The sequence below is a fragment of the Octopus bimaculoides genome, chromosome 28 (genome assembly GCF_046866305.1).
Source record: "Octopus bimaculoides isolate indiv1 chromosome 28, ASM4686630v1, whole genome shotgun sequence".
Lineage (NCBI taxonomy): Eukaryota > Metazoa > Mollusca > Cephalopoda > Octopoda > Octopodidae > Octopus > Octopus bimaculoides.
This window is the reverse complement of record NC_142955.1, coordinates 4,903,368-4,918,641: the sequence shown is the minus strand read 5'-3', so window position 1 is coordinate 4,918,641 and position 15,274 is coordinate 4,903,368. Positions and strand designations below refer to the sequence as shown.

General features: G+C 39.2%; 1 protein-coding gene across 1 annotated transcript; it reads right to left on the bottom strand.

Annotated features, from left to right (window-relative positions):
- Positions 1 to 2,400: 2,400 nt before the first annotated feature.
- LOC149130495 (uncharacterized) lies at positions 2,401 to 12,441 on the bottom strand. The gene is made up of 2 exons (XM_089344835.1): positions 9,971 to 12,441; positions 2,401 to 5,493 (listed from the first exon to the last, which is right to left on the bottom strand). Exons 1-2 carry the CDS (start codon positions 12,424 to 12,426, stop codon positions 2,427 to 2,429), a joined length of 5,523 nt encoding a protein of 1,840 aa, XP_089200961.1. The 5' UTR covers positions 12,427 to 12,441; the 3' UTR covers positions 2,401 to 2,426.
- Positions 12,442 to 15,274: the final 2,833 nt, after the last annotated feature.

Below are 15,274 nucleotides of genomic sequence, written 5' to 3'. Positions count from 1 at the left end.
AGAGAGAGAAAACGAGAGATAACTGATATGTGTTTTTAAGAGAGGGAGAAAGAGATAGATAGATAGAGAAAGCGAGAGATAACTGGCATGTATTCTTAAGAGAGGGGTAAAGAGAGATAATAGGGAGAGAGAGAGAGAAAGCGAGAGATAACTGATATGTGTTTTTAAAGGAGGGAGAATGAGATAAATAGATAGAGAGAGAGAGAGTGAGAGATAACTGGCATGTGTTTTTAAGAGAGGTGGAAAGAGAAATAGATAGATAGAGAGTTGGATTTTTTCTTTTTCCCTGCTGTCTGCTCCCTAACAGGTCAGAGCTGTCGCTGACTAACGTCCTTTCCCTCTTTCGTCCTTTCCTCTTTCCTTACGGAAATTGCCGAATTGATGTAAACAAACGCTGAAGCAAAAAGGAGGATTGGTATCGAAAGATCGCCATGATGATGATGGGGATGGTGGTGGTGGATGTGCTAATTATGATGGTGGCGGAAGGAGGAGGCGGCGGCTGTGGTGGAGACTGTGGTGGTGGTGGTGGTGGTGGTGGTTGTCTGCTGCTGCTGTTGTTGTTGCTTTCGGTCGTCTGCTTTTCAATGGAGAATCAATGAGATGAAAGTCACTGGTTTGCCACCAGACATACATTATACATACATGCATGCATATACATACATACATATATATATATATGTAGTGAAACTACCTCCCGCCATTAGATACAAACTACTATCGCCATTACATACAATCTTCTCATTTAAATATAAATAAATGCGAGCGTAGTAGAGAACCCATTCCTTGTCATCACGTGACTGATCATTATTCGAATCGGCAACTTCTTCGAACCGTTCCCGCCAGAACGCAAACTGACCAATCACGGCCCCTAATAAGGTCACGTGATAGAGTATATTTCTACCATCTGGTGAGCCAATAGTTTGTTATAAATAGCTTTAACTCAGCGGCCAAATTTGTCTCGGTCCAGTTTCTCTTTGAGAACTGTTCCGTGTACCACACGACAGCAGCAGCAGCCAGCGACCACTTCAGCAGCTTCGTCCAGCCACGATGACCACCGCCGTCGCCACATCAGCAACACGTTTCTACGACTACTACCAAGCAGCCTCTACACCACCAGCGTCAACACGACTTACTATGTACACCACACCAAACCTCCGCGGCACATCTCTCTCTTCGATTCTGTTAGGTGACTCAGCTTCACCACGGTAAATAAACAGACAAGAGTTCTTAAACAGACAAGAAATTCTCAGCCAGCGACAAACATCTGTATAACAAGAATCACGGCCCGGCATCGATGCCACGACATCACAACTAGTGATCAGCACTGCCACACTCAGCCTCTCCTCACTTTCACATACAGAACTTTTCCTATAGTGTACTAACGAACTGGTATAATTGTTCACGTGTTATTGACTCTCTTTCTATCTGCTGTAAACACTCACACACATGTATCACTCACATACACACTTTTCTTTGTATGACGGCCTGTCTTTGATAATGTTCTTATATGTCGCATTCACACTCTCACACAGACATACATCTTTAACGCTACAATAAATATCTCTGTTGTTCATCTAATACGGTTGTGGTCTTTCATTGCTAGTCATCTATGTTATCGTCGTATAACATATCATGTATATCATCCATTGATATATCTATTGTATGTTCGACCGTGTGACACGTTTAAATAAAAGGAGTCCTCTGTTTTTCCATTCGTCACCATATCTCCTTTTTGAGTTCGCACGGTCGTCCCTTACATATATATATATATATATATATATATACGTGTGTATATATATATATATATGTATATATATTGTATGTATATAAATTCAAATTACGATGAACGTAAACAAACAAACGAAGGTTGCTTTCAGAAGCTTTGAGATGTCTTAGAAAGTTAAAGAAGTGATTTTAAATTCTCAATCACAGAATAATGCTAATAATAAAGCCTGAACAGGATAAACTACCCCCATTTTGAAGGGAAACAGTGTCGGCGGTTATACACACACAAACATGCATATATACACACACACATATATACACACTCATGTATATATAACACACACACATATATGCACACACATATACATATACACACATGTATATATATATATATATATATATATACACACTCACATGTATATAAACACACATATATACACACAAACATGCATATATACATATACACACACACATGTATATATATATATATATATATATATATACACACACACATGCATATATAAACACACATATATATACATATATACACACTCACATGTATATAAACACATATATACACACACATGAGGAATGTGAAGAATCCAATGTATGCGATGCAGGTTCGATTCCCAGGTAAAGCCATTTACAATAATAATAATAAGAAGAAGAAGAAGATTGAAGTTTAATATTTCTGGAAATATTTATTTGTCAAAATGAAAGAAAGCAAAAGATTGAGGTCCAGGAATAATTCCAAAAACCATCAAAGAATTTTCTGAAACATCCAAACCAAGAACTTCACAGACTTCATTATCATCACCCCTGAGGAGTAAATATTTTGGATTATCTTTTAATCCCCGGATTATAATATATTCAGATGTTTCCTCTTCCTTATGTCGAGGTATTTCGTAAATATTGTTCCTCAAATCTGTTATATAAACACATTCACCAATTATGGTTAGACGAGGTCTTGGAATATAATCATCCAGACCCAAAAATATTCTTCCTTCTTCTATTCTTATCCTCCTCACCAAAGACTTTTCCCTGAACCATTCCACAAATAAACAACCATTCCACCATTCAGACTCCTTCTCCATCTCCCTCCTCAAAACAACAACATCACCAAAAGATGTGATTCCCACATCCTCCACCCCTTCGTCTCCCTCCAACCTTCCCCCTCTTCCCATCTCCCCCCTACACACTTCATCTTTACATTTCCCATCTTTCATATCAACCACATCCACATTATAAGAGACAACGATGTCGGGGTCATCACAATAATAGTAAACCTTGTGGTTCTTCCATATTCTTTTGTATTTCTTGTCTCTCTCTTTTCGAGTCATGTCTCTAATATAATGACCACCACACACGAGTTGACTGTCGTTGTATTTATAAACCCTGTTGTAGTATTTCTCAGTTCTGATGGTTTTTAAACGAAAGAAATCCCTGTTGAAGACCCTCATTTCTCTCCCAAAGGCGACAATGAAACATTCATCTGTCCACCGACAAATGTCCAGTGGTTCTTCTTCTTGTTGTTCATGTTGAAGTATGTCCACTGTTGTTGTTGTTGTTCTGATTAATGTGAGACTTTCCCGAAACATCAACACACTCACATTCTCATCTAACTTAATTAGTTTACTATTCCGGTCCCTAATGTCCCCATAATCATAATTAACAGGTTCCTCGAATGCAGGAATGGAAAAAGGGACCATTGCTGTTCTATATGGAAGTCTCCTCACTGATATTTCATCAATTCCTGAATTATTAATCTCCGCTATGTAATTACCACATCTCACCTTTAATCTACCTTTACTAATTATTTCACCTGATTCACCTCTTCTTCCTCCATCCCCATCTCCTCCTCTGTATTCCAATTTATTAATTAATTCATTACTGAATATTTCCTTGTTCGTCTCAGATGTAATGGAAGGGAAACAAAGACCAGAATCAAGATTTAATAACGACACAGATTCCAGAACCTTCACTTGGTCCCCATCAATCTTTATGCAATGACATTCAATCAATTCAATATGTTGACACCAGTAAATACCCTCCACTTTTCTCCATATTACACCATAAGGGATGAGACTTGTCCAAGCTTGAGATTTCTTCAAATCTTTTCCATTCAGTTGAAATATTTCTTTCCTTTTAGGAACCGTGGTCATTATGTGTGTTTCTTGTGTAAAACACACACCACCAACTAAACTTGCCACATTTCTGTGACATAGCAGCTCCCCGTCTTCATCAAATATTTTAACATTTCCATTATTGGCTTTTTCACACACAACTGTCTTTCCTTCATCAGAAATATCAAAATCTTTTACTTGAACAGCAAATTCGTCTGTTTGTAAACGAGCAACCAGGAAGCTTTCTCGATTCACCATAAACAACCCTTCAACATACAATTCATTCCTTCTCCTTCCCCTCCTGGGGCTTCCAACAAACCTTGGTCCTTTACAGTTTATACTGGAGAAATATACTTTATCTTTATAAATTCTTTCATTTAAAAATATTTTCTTGTATTCCCCATCCTGGGTCAAACACAAAATGTTTTGATATTCAGATGAACCTAAATATTTCTCCCATCCACCATAAATGTACAAAAAACTGTCATCAATTGTCATCGTGTCACCAACAAAAGAATACTCCATGTAGTGTCTGACTGAATGTAAATATTGACCATCACTGTTGAAGAAAATGATGAATCTTCTGTTGATGACAATGATGACATCTTCAGCAGTAACTTTGATATCCTGGATGTCATAATCAGAATAATAATTTCCATCTTTGTTTCTCCCTATTAATGGTTCACTTATGTCCATTTGTTTTATTTCCTTCACATTCAAATGTATTTCATCCGTATCAACAGAATACAAATAATTTCCATCTTCTTCTCTCCCTATTAATGGTTCAGGTATGTCTATTTGTTTTATTTCCTTTACTTTCGAATGTATTTCATCCATATCAACAAAATACAAATGACTGTCATCTCTCCTTTTACTAAAAACCATTTGATTGTTTGATAAAGAAGCCACACATTCATATTTATTTCTCGTTCGGTAAATTACCAACGACAATGGAAATTCCACTTTTAATGTCAACAGTTGGAATTTATCATCATCATAACGATCCAAATTCGTAATGACCAGTGTGTTTGACTGCCATCGACACATTTTAATATTGTCATAAGCATTCACTTTGATTGAATCCAAAAGTTGACCATCCAATGTGAATATCTTAATGTCGTCATTCTCCTTGTCCCATCCTGCAATCAGATTATTTTCAGTCATAACCAAAGATTTAATCCTCACTGGTCCCTTGTCTCCCAAATGTTTAGGGAGAGGAATATGTCTGCCTTTATCAGAAACTGTCAGATCCTGTAGATATAAAGAGGAAGACAACATTTCACTGAGAAAAATGTTTCTGGAAAATACATCTACCAGGTCGATATAATAATTAAGTTGATTCTTTGTAACGAGATCATTAACCAACAAATTATGATCGTTTATAGCAAACATACGGCTGTTCTCTATAAGATATACAAACATTTGGTCAATAGATCCACCGTAGAGATTGAGGGGACGTTTCACTTGGGACATTAAAACACTGGGGACCATCTTAATACTACAAGGATGATGATCACCAGTGCCACGACCACCACCATCTATTCTAGTGTTGTACTGAAATGCTTTTCCCCTAGTAACAATTAATAGTTTTTCTATTTTCTTGTCTATTGATAAGGATTTCACAAAAAAAGGGATATTAATTGTTATATGGACTGTTAGATATGTAATTCGTCTGACGTTCCGTGTGTCATGTGGTTCGTCTGAGTTCATTGTTTCATTGTTGTTGTCTTGTGGGACTGTCGTAGTAAAATGTCATTGATATATATATGGCGGACATGACTTTTGTTTATTCATAACGAACATTGGGTGAGTGCGTTCTTTGTATGTAATTGAACAATAAATGTAATAATTAAATTGTATAACTCGTTATGTTATCTCTGCGAGTCAGTCCGAGGGAAACATAACAGAGTTTATTGGCGTCGCCGGTAGGATACATGCTTACTTTACCGTAAAATTATTCATCGTAATAACAATGGCTGAAAAACAGACAGTAGAACTTATTAAATTGTTTAGGGAACAAATGGACAAGCAAATGCAACAACATCAGAGAGATATGGACGCTCTGTTAAAACTGTTTGGTGCTCGACAAGTTGAAGGCGATTCTAGTGGCTATTTTTCAGCTGCTTCAACAACAGTGTCAATTCCACCATTTACTGCATTTGATTCAGCGACAGAACTATGGCCTGATTACTGGTCAAGATTCCGTACGTTTGTGGCTGCTAATGCTGTACCTGAAAAACGCATGGCACAAGTGTTCCTGACCAATCAGACTACTACTGTTTACAAACAACTTGCTAATCTGGCTACCCAACAAAATCCGCCTAAAGATATCAACAACTTGATAATGGACGAAATCGTTGACTTCATGAAGGAACAGTTCGACCCTAAACTTTTCATTGTGAGAGAGCGTTTCAAGTTTTGGAGTGATATGCAGCGGAAGCCAGGCGAAACTCTCCAGGAGCTGGCAGCACGTATATGCCAGGATGCAGCTACCTGTGATTTTCCAGCGATCACCAACCCACAGGATGAAGCTCTGAGACAGAGATTCATATGTTCGGTTAACAATGAAGCGGTTCTGAAGGCGCTTTTTAAGATAAAAGACTCAGAACTAGATTTTGCCCGTGCTGTCCAGGTTGCCATTGAGACTGAAGACGCAGCAAAGGTTGCAAAAGAAACTGTATACGGTTCCAAAACCAAGCAGGTGTACAAGGTCCAGCAGAACAGGAATAAGAGTCCTCAAAAGAAACATCAGCAGTCTTATTCCACAAACCAGGAGAAATGCTACCGATGTGGAAAGGCCCACAAAGCAACAGACTGTCCTTTCAGGGAAACCAAATGTCATTTTTGTGATAAAAAGGGTCATTTGCATGCGGTGTGTAGGAAAAAACAACATCAGCAACGCAATGGCCATTCACAAACTCCCGTGAAAAGAATCACAAAAGCTGAGCTAGTCAAGGCGATCCTAGGTGAAGTTTCCCGAGACACTCACAGTTTAATTGTGCCAGTAACAATCCAGAACAGACTGTTCACAATGGAATTGGACACTGCTACTACAGGCAATTTTGTTTCCTTGTCAGTCTGGAAACAACTTGGAAGACCAAAGCTGCAAGATGTCAAGCATCGCTATGAATCTGCCAGCAAGCACAACCTGCCTGTTCTAGGAACTTTCATGGGCCAAACCAAGGATCCAACAACTGGTAAGCAGGATCTTATACCTTACATAGTCACCAAGATCTCTGATCTTAATTTGCTGGGTCGGAATGCTATCCAGACTCTGGGAATTTCCGTAGACACTGCTCTAGGTTTGAAAAGCATAGACAGCCAAGCTAAGAGGGAAGGTGCAGAAGGGATGTATCCAAAGACCTCAAGCGAGCCCTATGTTTCCCTGCAGCAAGATTGTAACAACATGTGTGATGAATTTCCAGATCTTTTCAAACAAGAATTGGGATGTCTCAAGAACTTTGAACTGGAAGTGAAGTTCAAATCGGACGCAACACCAGTCTTTCACAAGGCACGTCCGGTCCCATTTGCTCTTCGTGATGACCTGGCCAAAGGTTACGAAGAAGGCATCGCCAAGGGAATCTGGAAGCCTGTTCAATTCAATGAATACGGAACGCCAGTGGTACCGATTCGTAAAGCACACGCTTCAAGCAACCTGAAGCCCAAACTACGGATTTGTGGTGACTACTCTGTGGGAATTAATGACCAACTTGCTGATCACCGTCATCCAATGCCACTCCCTGCTGAACTGATGCAGAAACTCGGAGGTGGATTCAGATATACAAAGATAGACCTTGCTGATGCCTATAATCAGATCAAACTGGCTCCAGAAAGTCAACGCAGACTCGCACTCAGCACTCACCGTGGAGTACTCCTGCAACAACGACTCCCTTTCGGAATCAAGTCAGCACCTGGTTACTTTCAGGAGATCATGGAAAACCTGACCCATGATCTACCTGGAGTGGCCGTCTTCCAGGATGACATGCTCGTCAGTGGGAAAGATGCAAACAGTCACTTAAACAACCTAAAGTGTCTGCTCACATGTCTAAGCGACAATGGACTCAGATGTCGCCGTGAAAAGTGCCAGTTTGCACTACCCAGTGTAGAATACCTTGGACACATTTTGTCGGCTGAAGGGATCACTAAGGGATCCAAAGTCGAAGCAGTCTTAAAGATGCCATCTCCAATGAACGAATCAAGCTTGAAATCTTTCCTAGGTTCAGTTCAGTTTTATGGAAAGTTTATCCCAAACTTAGCCAGTATAGCAGAGCCACTCTATTGCCTTACAAAAAAGTCAACTATTTGGAAGTGGGGAGATGAGGAACAGTCAGCTTTTGATCACTTGAAAAATGTACTTTCATCAAGTCAAGTTCTGATACACTTCGATCCAAACAAAACTTTGGGACTGGCTTGTGACGCATCAAACGTTGGTATTGGAGCAGTCCTGTTTCACCGCTATCCTGATGGAAGCGAGCGCCCAATATCCAATATGTCCAAGACTCTCACTTCTGCACAGCGTAACTACAGTCAAATTCAAAAGGAAGCCCTAGCTATCATATTTGGCTTGCAGAAGTTTTACCAATATTTGTACGGTCGTAAATTCGTACTCGTGACTGACCACAAGCCACTGACATCACTATTCAGTCCGAGGAAAGGGACGCCACTTCTCGCTGCTAACAGACTAGCATCTCGGACACTTTGGCATGGAACGCATGAAACAGCTAGCAAGAACTGCTGTATATTGGCCTGGTATCGATGCTGCTATAGAGATAGCCAGTCGACGATGTGATTCATGTAACGAACATCAAAGGCAGCCATCTAAGCCTCCAGTTCACCCATGGATGTTACCAGAAAAGCCGTGGAGTCGCTTACATCTGGACCATGCAATAAATTTTATGGGTAGAGATTGGCTGGTGATCACAGATGCTTATTCCAAGTACCCATGCATTCATCCCACTTCCTCCACGTCCTCCAAAGCCACTTTGAATCTGCTTGAGGAAGACTTTGCGCACTTCGGATTTCCTCACACACTGGTCACCGATAACGCACCAACTTTTACGTCTGAGGAGTTCCAGAGCTGGTGCAAAGAACGCGGGATCACACACCTGACAGGGGCACCTTACCACCCAGCTACCAACGGAGCAGCGGAACGTTTGGTGCAGACCTTCAAACAAGCTCTGAGGAAGTCTTCTCTTCCGCCAACACGAGCACTTCAAGAATTCTTGATGCAGTACCGGAGAACACCGACATCCTGTGGATTCTCTCCAAGTGAACTTTTGAATCACCGGCAGATACGAACAAGGATTGATTCTCTGCTGCCATCGCCAGTACACATTGCTCAAGGCAAACAGTCTAAGGAAGCACATAAGTCTCAGGTGACTCCAAGCTCGGCTGATGTCGCTAAAGTTACCAGGCAGTACAAGGCCGGAAATCCTGTGTATGCACTCTACTATGGACCTCGCCGAGACAAAGATCCCCGATGGGTACCAGCAATCATTAAGAAGTCATTGGGTACTCGCTGCTTTAACGTGAAGGTCATACCTCATGGCCTGATGTGGAGACGACACTGGGAACAGCTGCGACCGCGGTACACAACTGAGGAAGACAATGAACCTGGTGATGCAGAAAACACTGTATTTGAATTTGCAACAGATCACCCGATGGAGATCTCGGAAACTGTGCCACTAACACAAAGACAAACCAGACCCAAGACAAACCAGACCCAAGACCATGTTACCCGTTCCAGAGTATGGACCAGACAACCCAAGACGGTCCAAGAGAACCCGTAAAACCCAAGAGAGACTTTGCTGTTGATACTTCTTGTGTAGCATCAATTTCAGTGGGGAGGTGTTATATGGACTGTTAGATATGTAATTCGTCTGACGTTCCGTGTGTCATGTGGTTCGTCTGAGTTCATTGTTTCATTGTTGTTGTCTTGTGGGACTGTCGTAGTAAAATGTCATTGATATATATATGGCGGACATGACTTTTGTTTATTCATAACGAACATTGGGTGAGTGCGTTCTTTGTATGTAATTGAACAATAAATGTAATAATTAAATTGTATAACTCGTTATGTTATCTCTGCGAGTCAGTCCGAGGGAAACATAACATTAATTGTCTTAATTGTTTCAACTTGATTATGATAATTGATGGCTAAAATATCTAAATGTGATGGTTTATCACAATAACAAACAATTTCACCTTCACCCATCTTACACACCCGTACATACGGCTGCCTTAATGATACACTTCTCACTGTCTTTGATAGGTTTTCAATGACCCTTAATTGTTTCTGTAGGGGTAATGTAACACCTATTTGATTAGAATCCCATCGACATATATCCGTAGCTGTAGACGGCAGAGATAATCTCGACACAATGTCTCCTTCATTAGAAATGTATAACAAGCAATCATGGTTGATGTCGGACACCACCAACTGTCCATTTGCCAGATTACATATTTCGCCAATGACAAGTTTTTTGTCTTTCTCCTTTTCTTTGAGTCGTAGATTTAGATTTCTGATATAAGGATTTTTCAGGTGTAAACAACAGCCAGACGACCGGTCCTGATACTTGTAAAGAAGGACCCTGTTGAGTTGAGTGTCCGGTAGATAAACAGTTCCTTGGAAAACAGCAATGTGAGGGTGAACAGGGAAAGGCAGTTGCCACTGCCATTTCATTTCTCCATATATATCATAACATATCAGAATAGAGTGTCTCTTGAAGAAGACATAGAAATAAACATTATCAGAGTAGATGTGATGAGGGTAGCCATAGAATGGAAGGTATTTTTGAAAAAGTTCTTCACCACATGTGGAATAAAATACCATTTTATTTTCCCTTCCATCTACGACAACAAAATTAATTGGAGTTGCAGCAATGGTGACATTAGAATGTCCCAGAGAAATTCTTTCAATAATGTCAACTTTATCTTCCTTGATCAATAGGATATGGACCTCGTTTTTGTTTTCAGTGGTGGTCACAGCTAAACACTTATTTGATACAATATGACATATTTCCATATAATCAGTTTGGACCTTTATTAAAGGGCCTTTTCTTAGTTCAGGACAGGTGATACACTGAAATCCTTTCATTTCACGATAAAATACCAGGAATCTGTTTGTGTTTATTCTACAATAGAAAGAAGGAAGCTCAAGGAAAACTAAATTATTTTGGCTAATTATTTCGCCAGTCTCAGTGAATAAAAAAGCTTTGTTATTCCTGTAAATTATTAATATAGAAGATGTAGACATAGGTAGAATATTTGTGATGTTGTAGCAATCCTCAATATCAATATAGTCTTTTAAACTGGGGGTAGGTAGCTGGTGGTTGTGTGACAGTTTGGGCCAAAAGTCTTCATTTGTTTCAATGGCATGTGGTTTGCCAAAATAATCTGTGACCAAAATGGTATCTTTAGCAACAGAAATAGAACGGCATTTCCTGCCAATGTCCCTCTTTGTCACACCACCTTTAGCCGAAATCCTATAAATGATCTGTCCCTGGAGGACATAGAAATAGCTTTGGTAGAGAGAGATTTTAGTTGGGAGGTGCAGAGAATGGGTCTCTACCTCCCATAACTGTTGGCCATCCACTTTATAACAGATTACTCTGTTAATACTGGAAAATGTAATTAAAAGTATATTGTGGACCCCTACAGCAATATCTGTAGGTGTTTCTTTGGTAATGAATTGGTGTTTAATTATATTCTCCTCCCAATCCATTTGGTAAACTGTCTTACCAAACATTTCTACACCTATAAGTGTAGAATGTTCCAAGTAAGCAACCAAATATAACCCCAACTGTATCTTTTTAATCTTGAAAGTTGTGGGGCTGATAATGAGAATCATTTCTTGGAAGGGGAGGGTTGCTAGAACCATGTCTTGACCAATTCTGGTGAAACTGGTGACAGAAGATGGACAATGGACATCATTTCTGTCACCGTCTCTTGTCACACAACATACTGTCATACAATGGTGGGAATAGGTTATCACTCCCTCCTGTATAACTATAATATTGGATATTGTGATTTTGTCAAATTCTTCTCCAGATTCCTCGATCTTTGCTTCTCTGGTCACAACTGGGCAAAGAGGACGATATTTTATTGCTATTTTTGGTGTCTGATTGGTCTTCCATCTGTATGGATTGCTGGTGACATAAATGTCAAAGAGTCTTTGTTGAAACCATTTGAGATCCTGCTCAATAGAAATATTCTGTTCTTTAGTATATTTCAGCAAAATTCCAAGTCTCTCTTTGACCTTTTCTAAAATACAATTGGCACTTAATCCCAAACGTTCTAAATAGTTGCTCTCCTTAACTAAATGTTCCATAAACATCATGCAGCGATCATATTGTAGACGAATCCTCTGTATTTCGGTAACTATTTGTTTTTCAGTTTCTTTTCTGCTTTCTTTGTCTCCATGTGTGGTGAGTCTTGCATCAGATATGGCCTTCACTGCTGATTCTCCCTCTGAACTACTAACACTACAATATCCTTCATGAACTCCTTCTTCATCCCTTTTTGTTGTTGAGTCCCTTAAAGCCTTTTTCTGAGGGGTAGGATTTGTTTGGTCTTCCATAGTGAATCTGTAATGAAATATAAGGAAAACATTTAGCTTTGTGAAAATATTAAAGTTTCAGGGAGATGATGTTTACTTCATTATTTGAAACACACAAACAAAACATTTGTGTATTTCTGTCAGCAAATTAATCTTGTCTAATTAATATTTAAACAACTTTCTGTTGGAATAATAATGATTAGAATTAAACACCTTATTACAATCTACTTTGAGATGTATTAATAAGTTTCATTAATTACATGGAGTCTAAATATTAACAATAATTATATTCACTGGAAATGATATTTTCATTCAACATCACAAATTAATAGTCATGAGTGGCTTAGATTTATTTAACAATAATTAGTCAAAGAGATTCCCCTGCTCCAAAATTATTCAATAATGAGACACTCTAAGCTGTAGAGGAAATTAACTTTAATTGGTATACATGCTATATTATGTCCCAACACACAGCAATCATGTTCAAACTTCGTTAACATGGAGTAATTAGCAAAACATAGACTTTATGTTTCATAGACATTTGTTAGATACAAGACAGACTGAACATTTTGCTAATTAGATGGAATATAAGTATTACTAATGATTATATGTACTGGAAATGATGGGACCGTCATGGTTGGCTTGGTTTCCATCATATTTACCTGGATTAAGAGATATCAATAAAGCTGGAGATGAAACTGGTTCTTAACCTGACAAATGCTGTAAATCTCTCAACATTCCAATATAATCCACACAATTATCATAGACAACATTGATTAACTTGGAAAGCTTATCAAAAGATGGGCTTCCATATAATCACACTGATACACAGCATGTTGAGAGGATCGTTATTATTTGTTCTGATTGAGATAATAAAGATTGGTTAATGAATAAGCTTAATTAACGAAAGGTAGGTTCATCTTAATTATATTTAAGGGACAATGTTTGGGTAGCAATGAGAAAGATGTGTTTGTATGAAAAAGGGGTTTGGCAGGGGAAGTGTGTTTTGTTTTGTGTTAGGTGAGGAGATATAACTTGGTGTAGTTTATTATGAAGTATTGGGGGTTTAATGAGGTGGATTAGGAAATATTGGTGGGTGATTAATGACATTCTGGTGACTCATCATCATCAGAATGATCCTCCACCCCCTCCTTGGTCTATGAAATAATGACTGTTACTCTATTGACCCCAGGAGGAATGGAAAGTAAAAGTGACCTTCTTCAGGATGTCAGCTCTTTGAATATACATGGACTAAACAAGAACATATTTTTGGAAAAAGCTGGATAAGGCTATGTTGTTGTTGACAACAAATTTTATAAAGAGAAAACCAGATAATTGCAAATATTCCAACTGTAAAATTAGATTGGAAATAATAGTGACCGAGATCTTTGGAAATATTCTGTGAGTGAGAAGACCTGGCAAGCCAAGTGAGACCATAATCCGTGGCCTCTGCCAGGGGTGTAGCCAGCCCACTTATGCATACCTTTACTTCCCTGGATACTAAACTCTGCATGCGAAGACCTGTTGGGGCAAGTGAAATTGAAATCGTAATTGAACCAAATTCGATGACTAGCACCTGTGCCAGTGGAGCGCTAACAGCACCACTGAGTGTGATCATTGCCAGAGCAGCTGTCTGGCTTCCGTGCCAGTGGCATGTAAATAGCACCATTTTAGGGGGCTCATTACCAGCGTCACCTTGCTGGTACTTGTGCCGGTGGCACATGTAAAAACATTTGAGTGAGGTCATTGCCAATGCCACTGGACTGGCTCCTGTGTAAAAAAGAACCATTTTGAACATGGCCGTTGCCAGTACCGCCTCACTGGCCTTCGTGCCAGTGGCACGTAAAAGCACCCACTACACTCTCAGAGTGGTTGATGTTAGGAAGGGCATCCAGCTGTAGAAGCTCTGCCAGATCAGATTGGAGCCTGGTGCAGCCATCTGGTTCGCCAGTCCTCAGTCAAATCGTCCAACCCATGCTAGCATGGAAAGCAGACGTTAAACGATGATGATGATGTTTCACTTGTGCCATTCTTGGTTTATTTTGGAGAAGAAAAACCTTCAAAAACACTCATAATTATAATTATATTAGACTTTAATCTAATTGTATATGTATTTATATACACATACATACAAATATATGAGAGAATGTATGTGTATAATATATATAGAAACAAAGATGCACATATGTATATTTATACAACCATATGTATGTATGATCATCATCATTTTACCCCCACTTTCCATGCTGGAATGGGTTGGATGGTTCAAAGAATATCTTGTCTGAAGTTACATTTTCTAGTTTTCTTTCTACAGCTGGATGCTTTTCCTGACACCAACCACTGCACAAAGTGCATTGGGTGCATCTCATGGCACTGTCACTAGAGACGATTGCCATGTCCTTGACAAAAGTAAAGGTTCCCCTCAATCTCTGAGTTTCCCATATACCTTGGGATGGGTGAGAGATCTAGGGTAATAAATATATGGAAAGGAGGGGTTGAGTGTTGGGGAGAGACTCAGGTAGGTCCAGTAACATCCCTAGTTTCATTGGAAGAATGGTGAAGAGAAGAGATTTACTGCCAGTCTTTGTCACAGCAATAAGACAGAGTGAAAAGAAGAAGGGAGAGTGATTGAGAGATGAAAGGTAGGGGTAATAGGGGCGTGGCAGTAGGGACACAGGTGACAGTGACATGGGGGATATGAAAGATGTGTGATATTGGAAGTGAATGCAAATATTTTGTCACAAATTTAAGTGATAAGATGTTACACAAATATTTTATTATTTATTTGTCTTGTATTTATATGTCAATCTGATAAACTACTTTATGATCCTGTCTAGGAATTGAAAAATGACACATTTTTTATGCAATA

What these genes read in the sequence shown, in the direction of transcription:
- LOC149130495 (XM_089344835.1), bottom strand. Translation starts at nt 12,426, where the DNA reads ATGGAAGACCAAACAAATCCTACCCCTCAGAAAAAGGCTTTAAGGGAC. An exon ending in AATCAAGTTGAAACAATTAA is followed by an intron (nt 5,494 to 9,970) that starts GACAATTAATGT and finishes AACAGTCCATAT; the next exon opens with AACAATTAATATCCCTTTTT.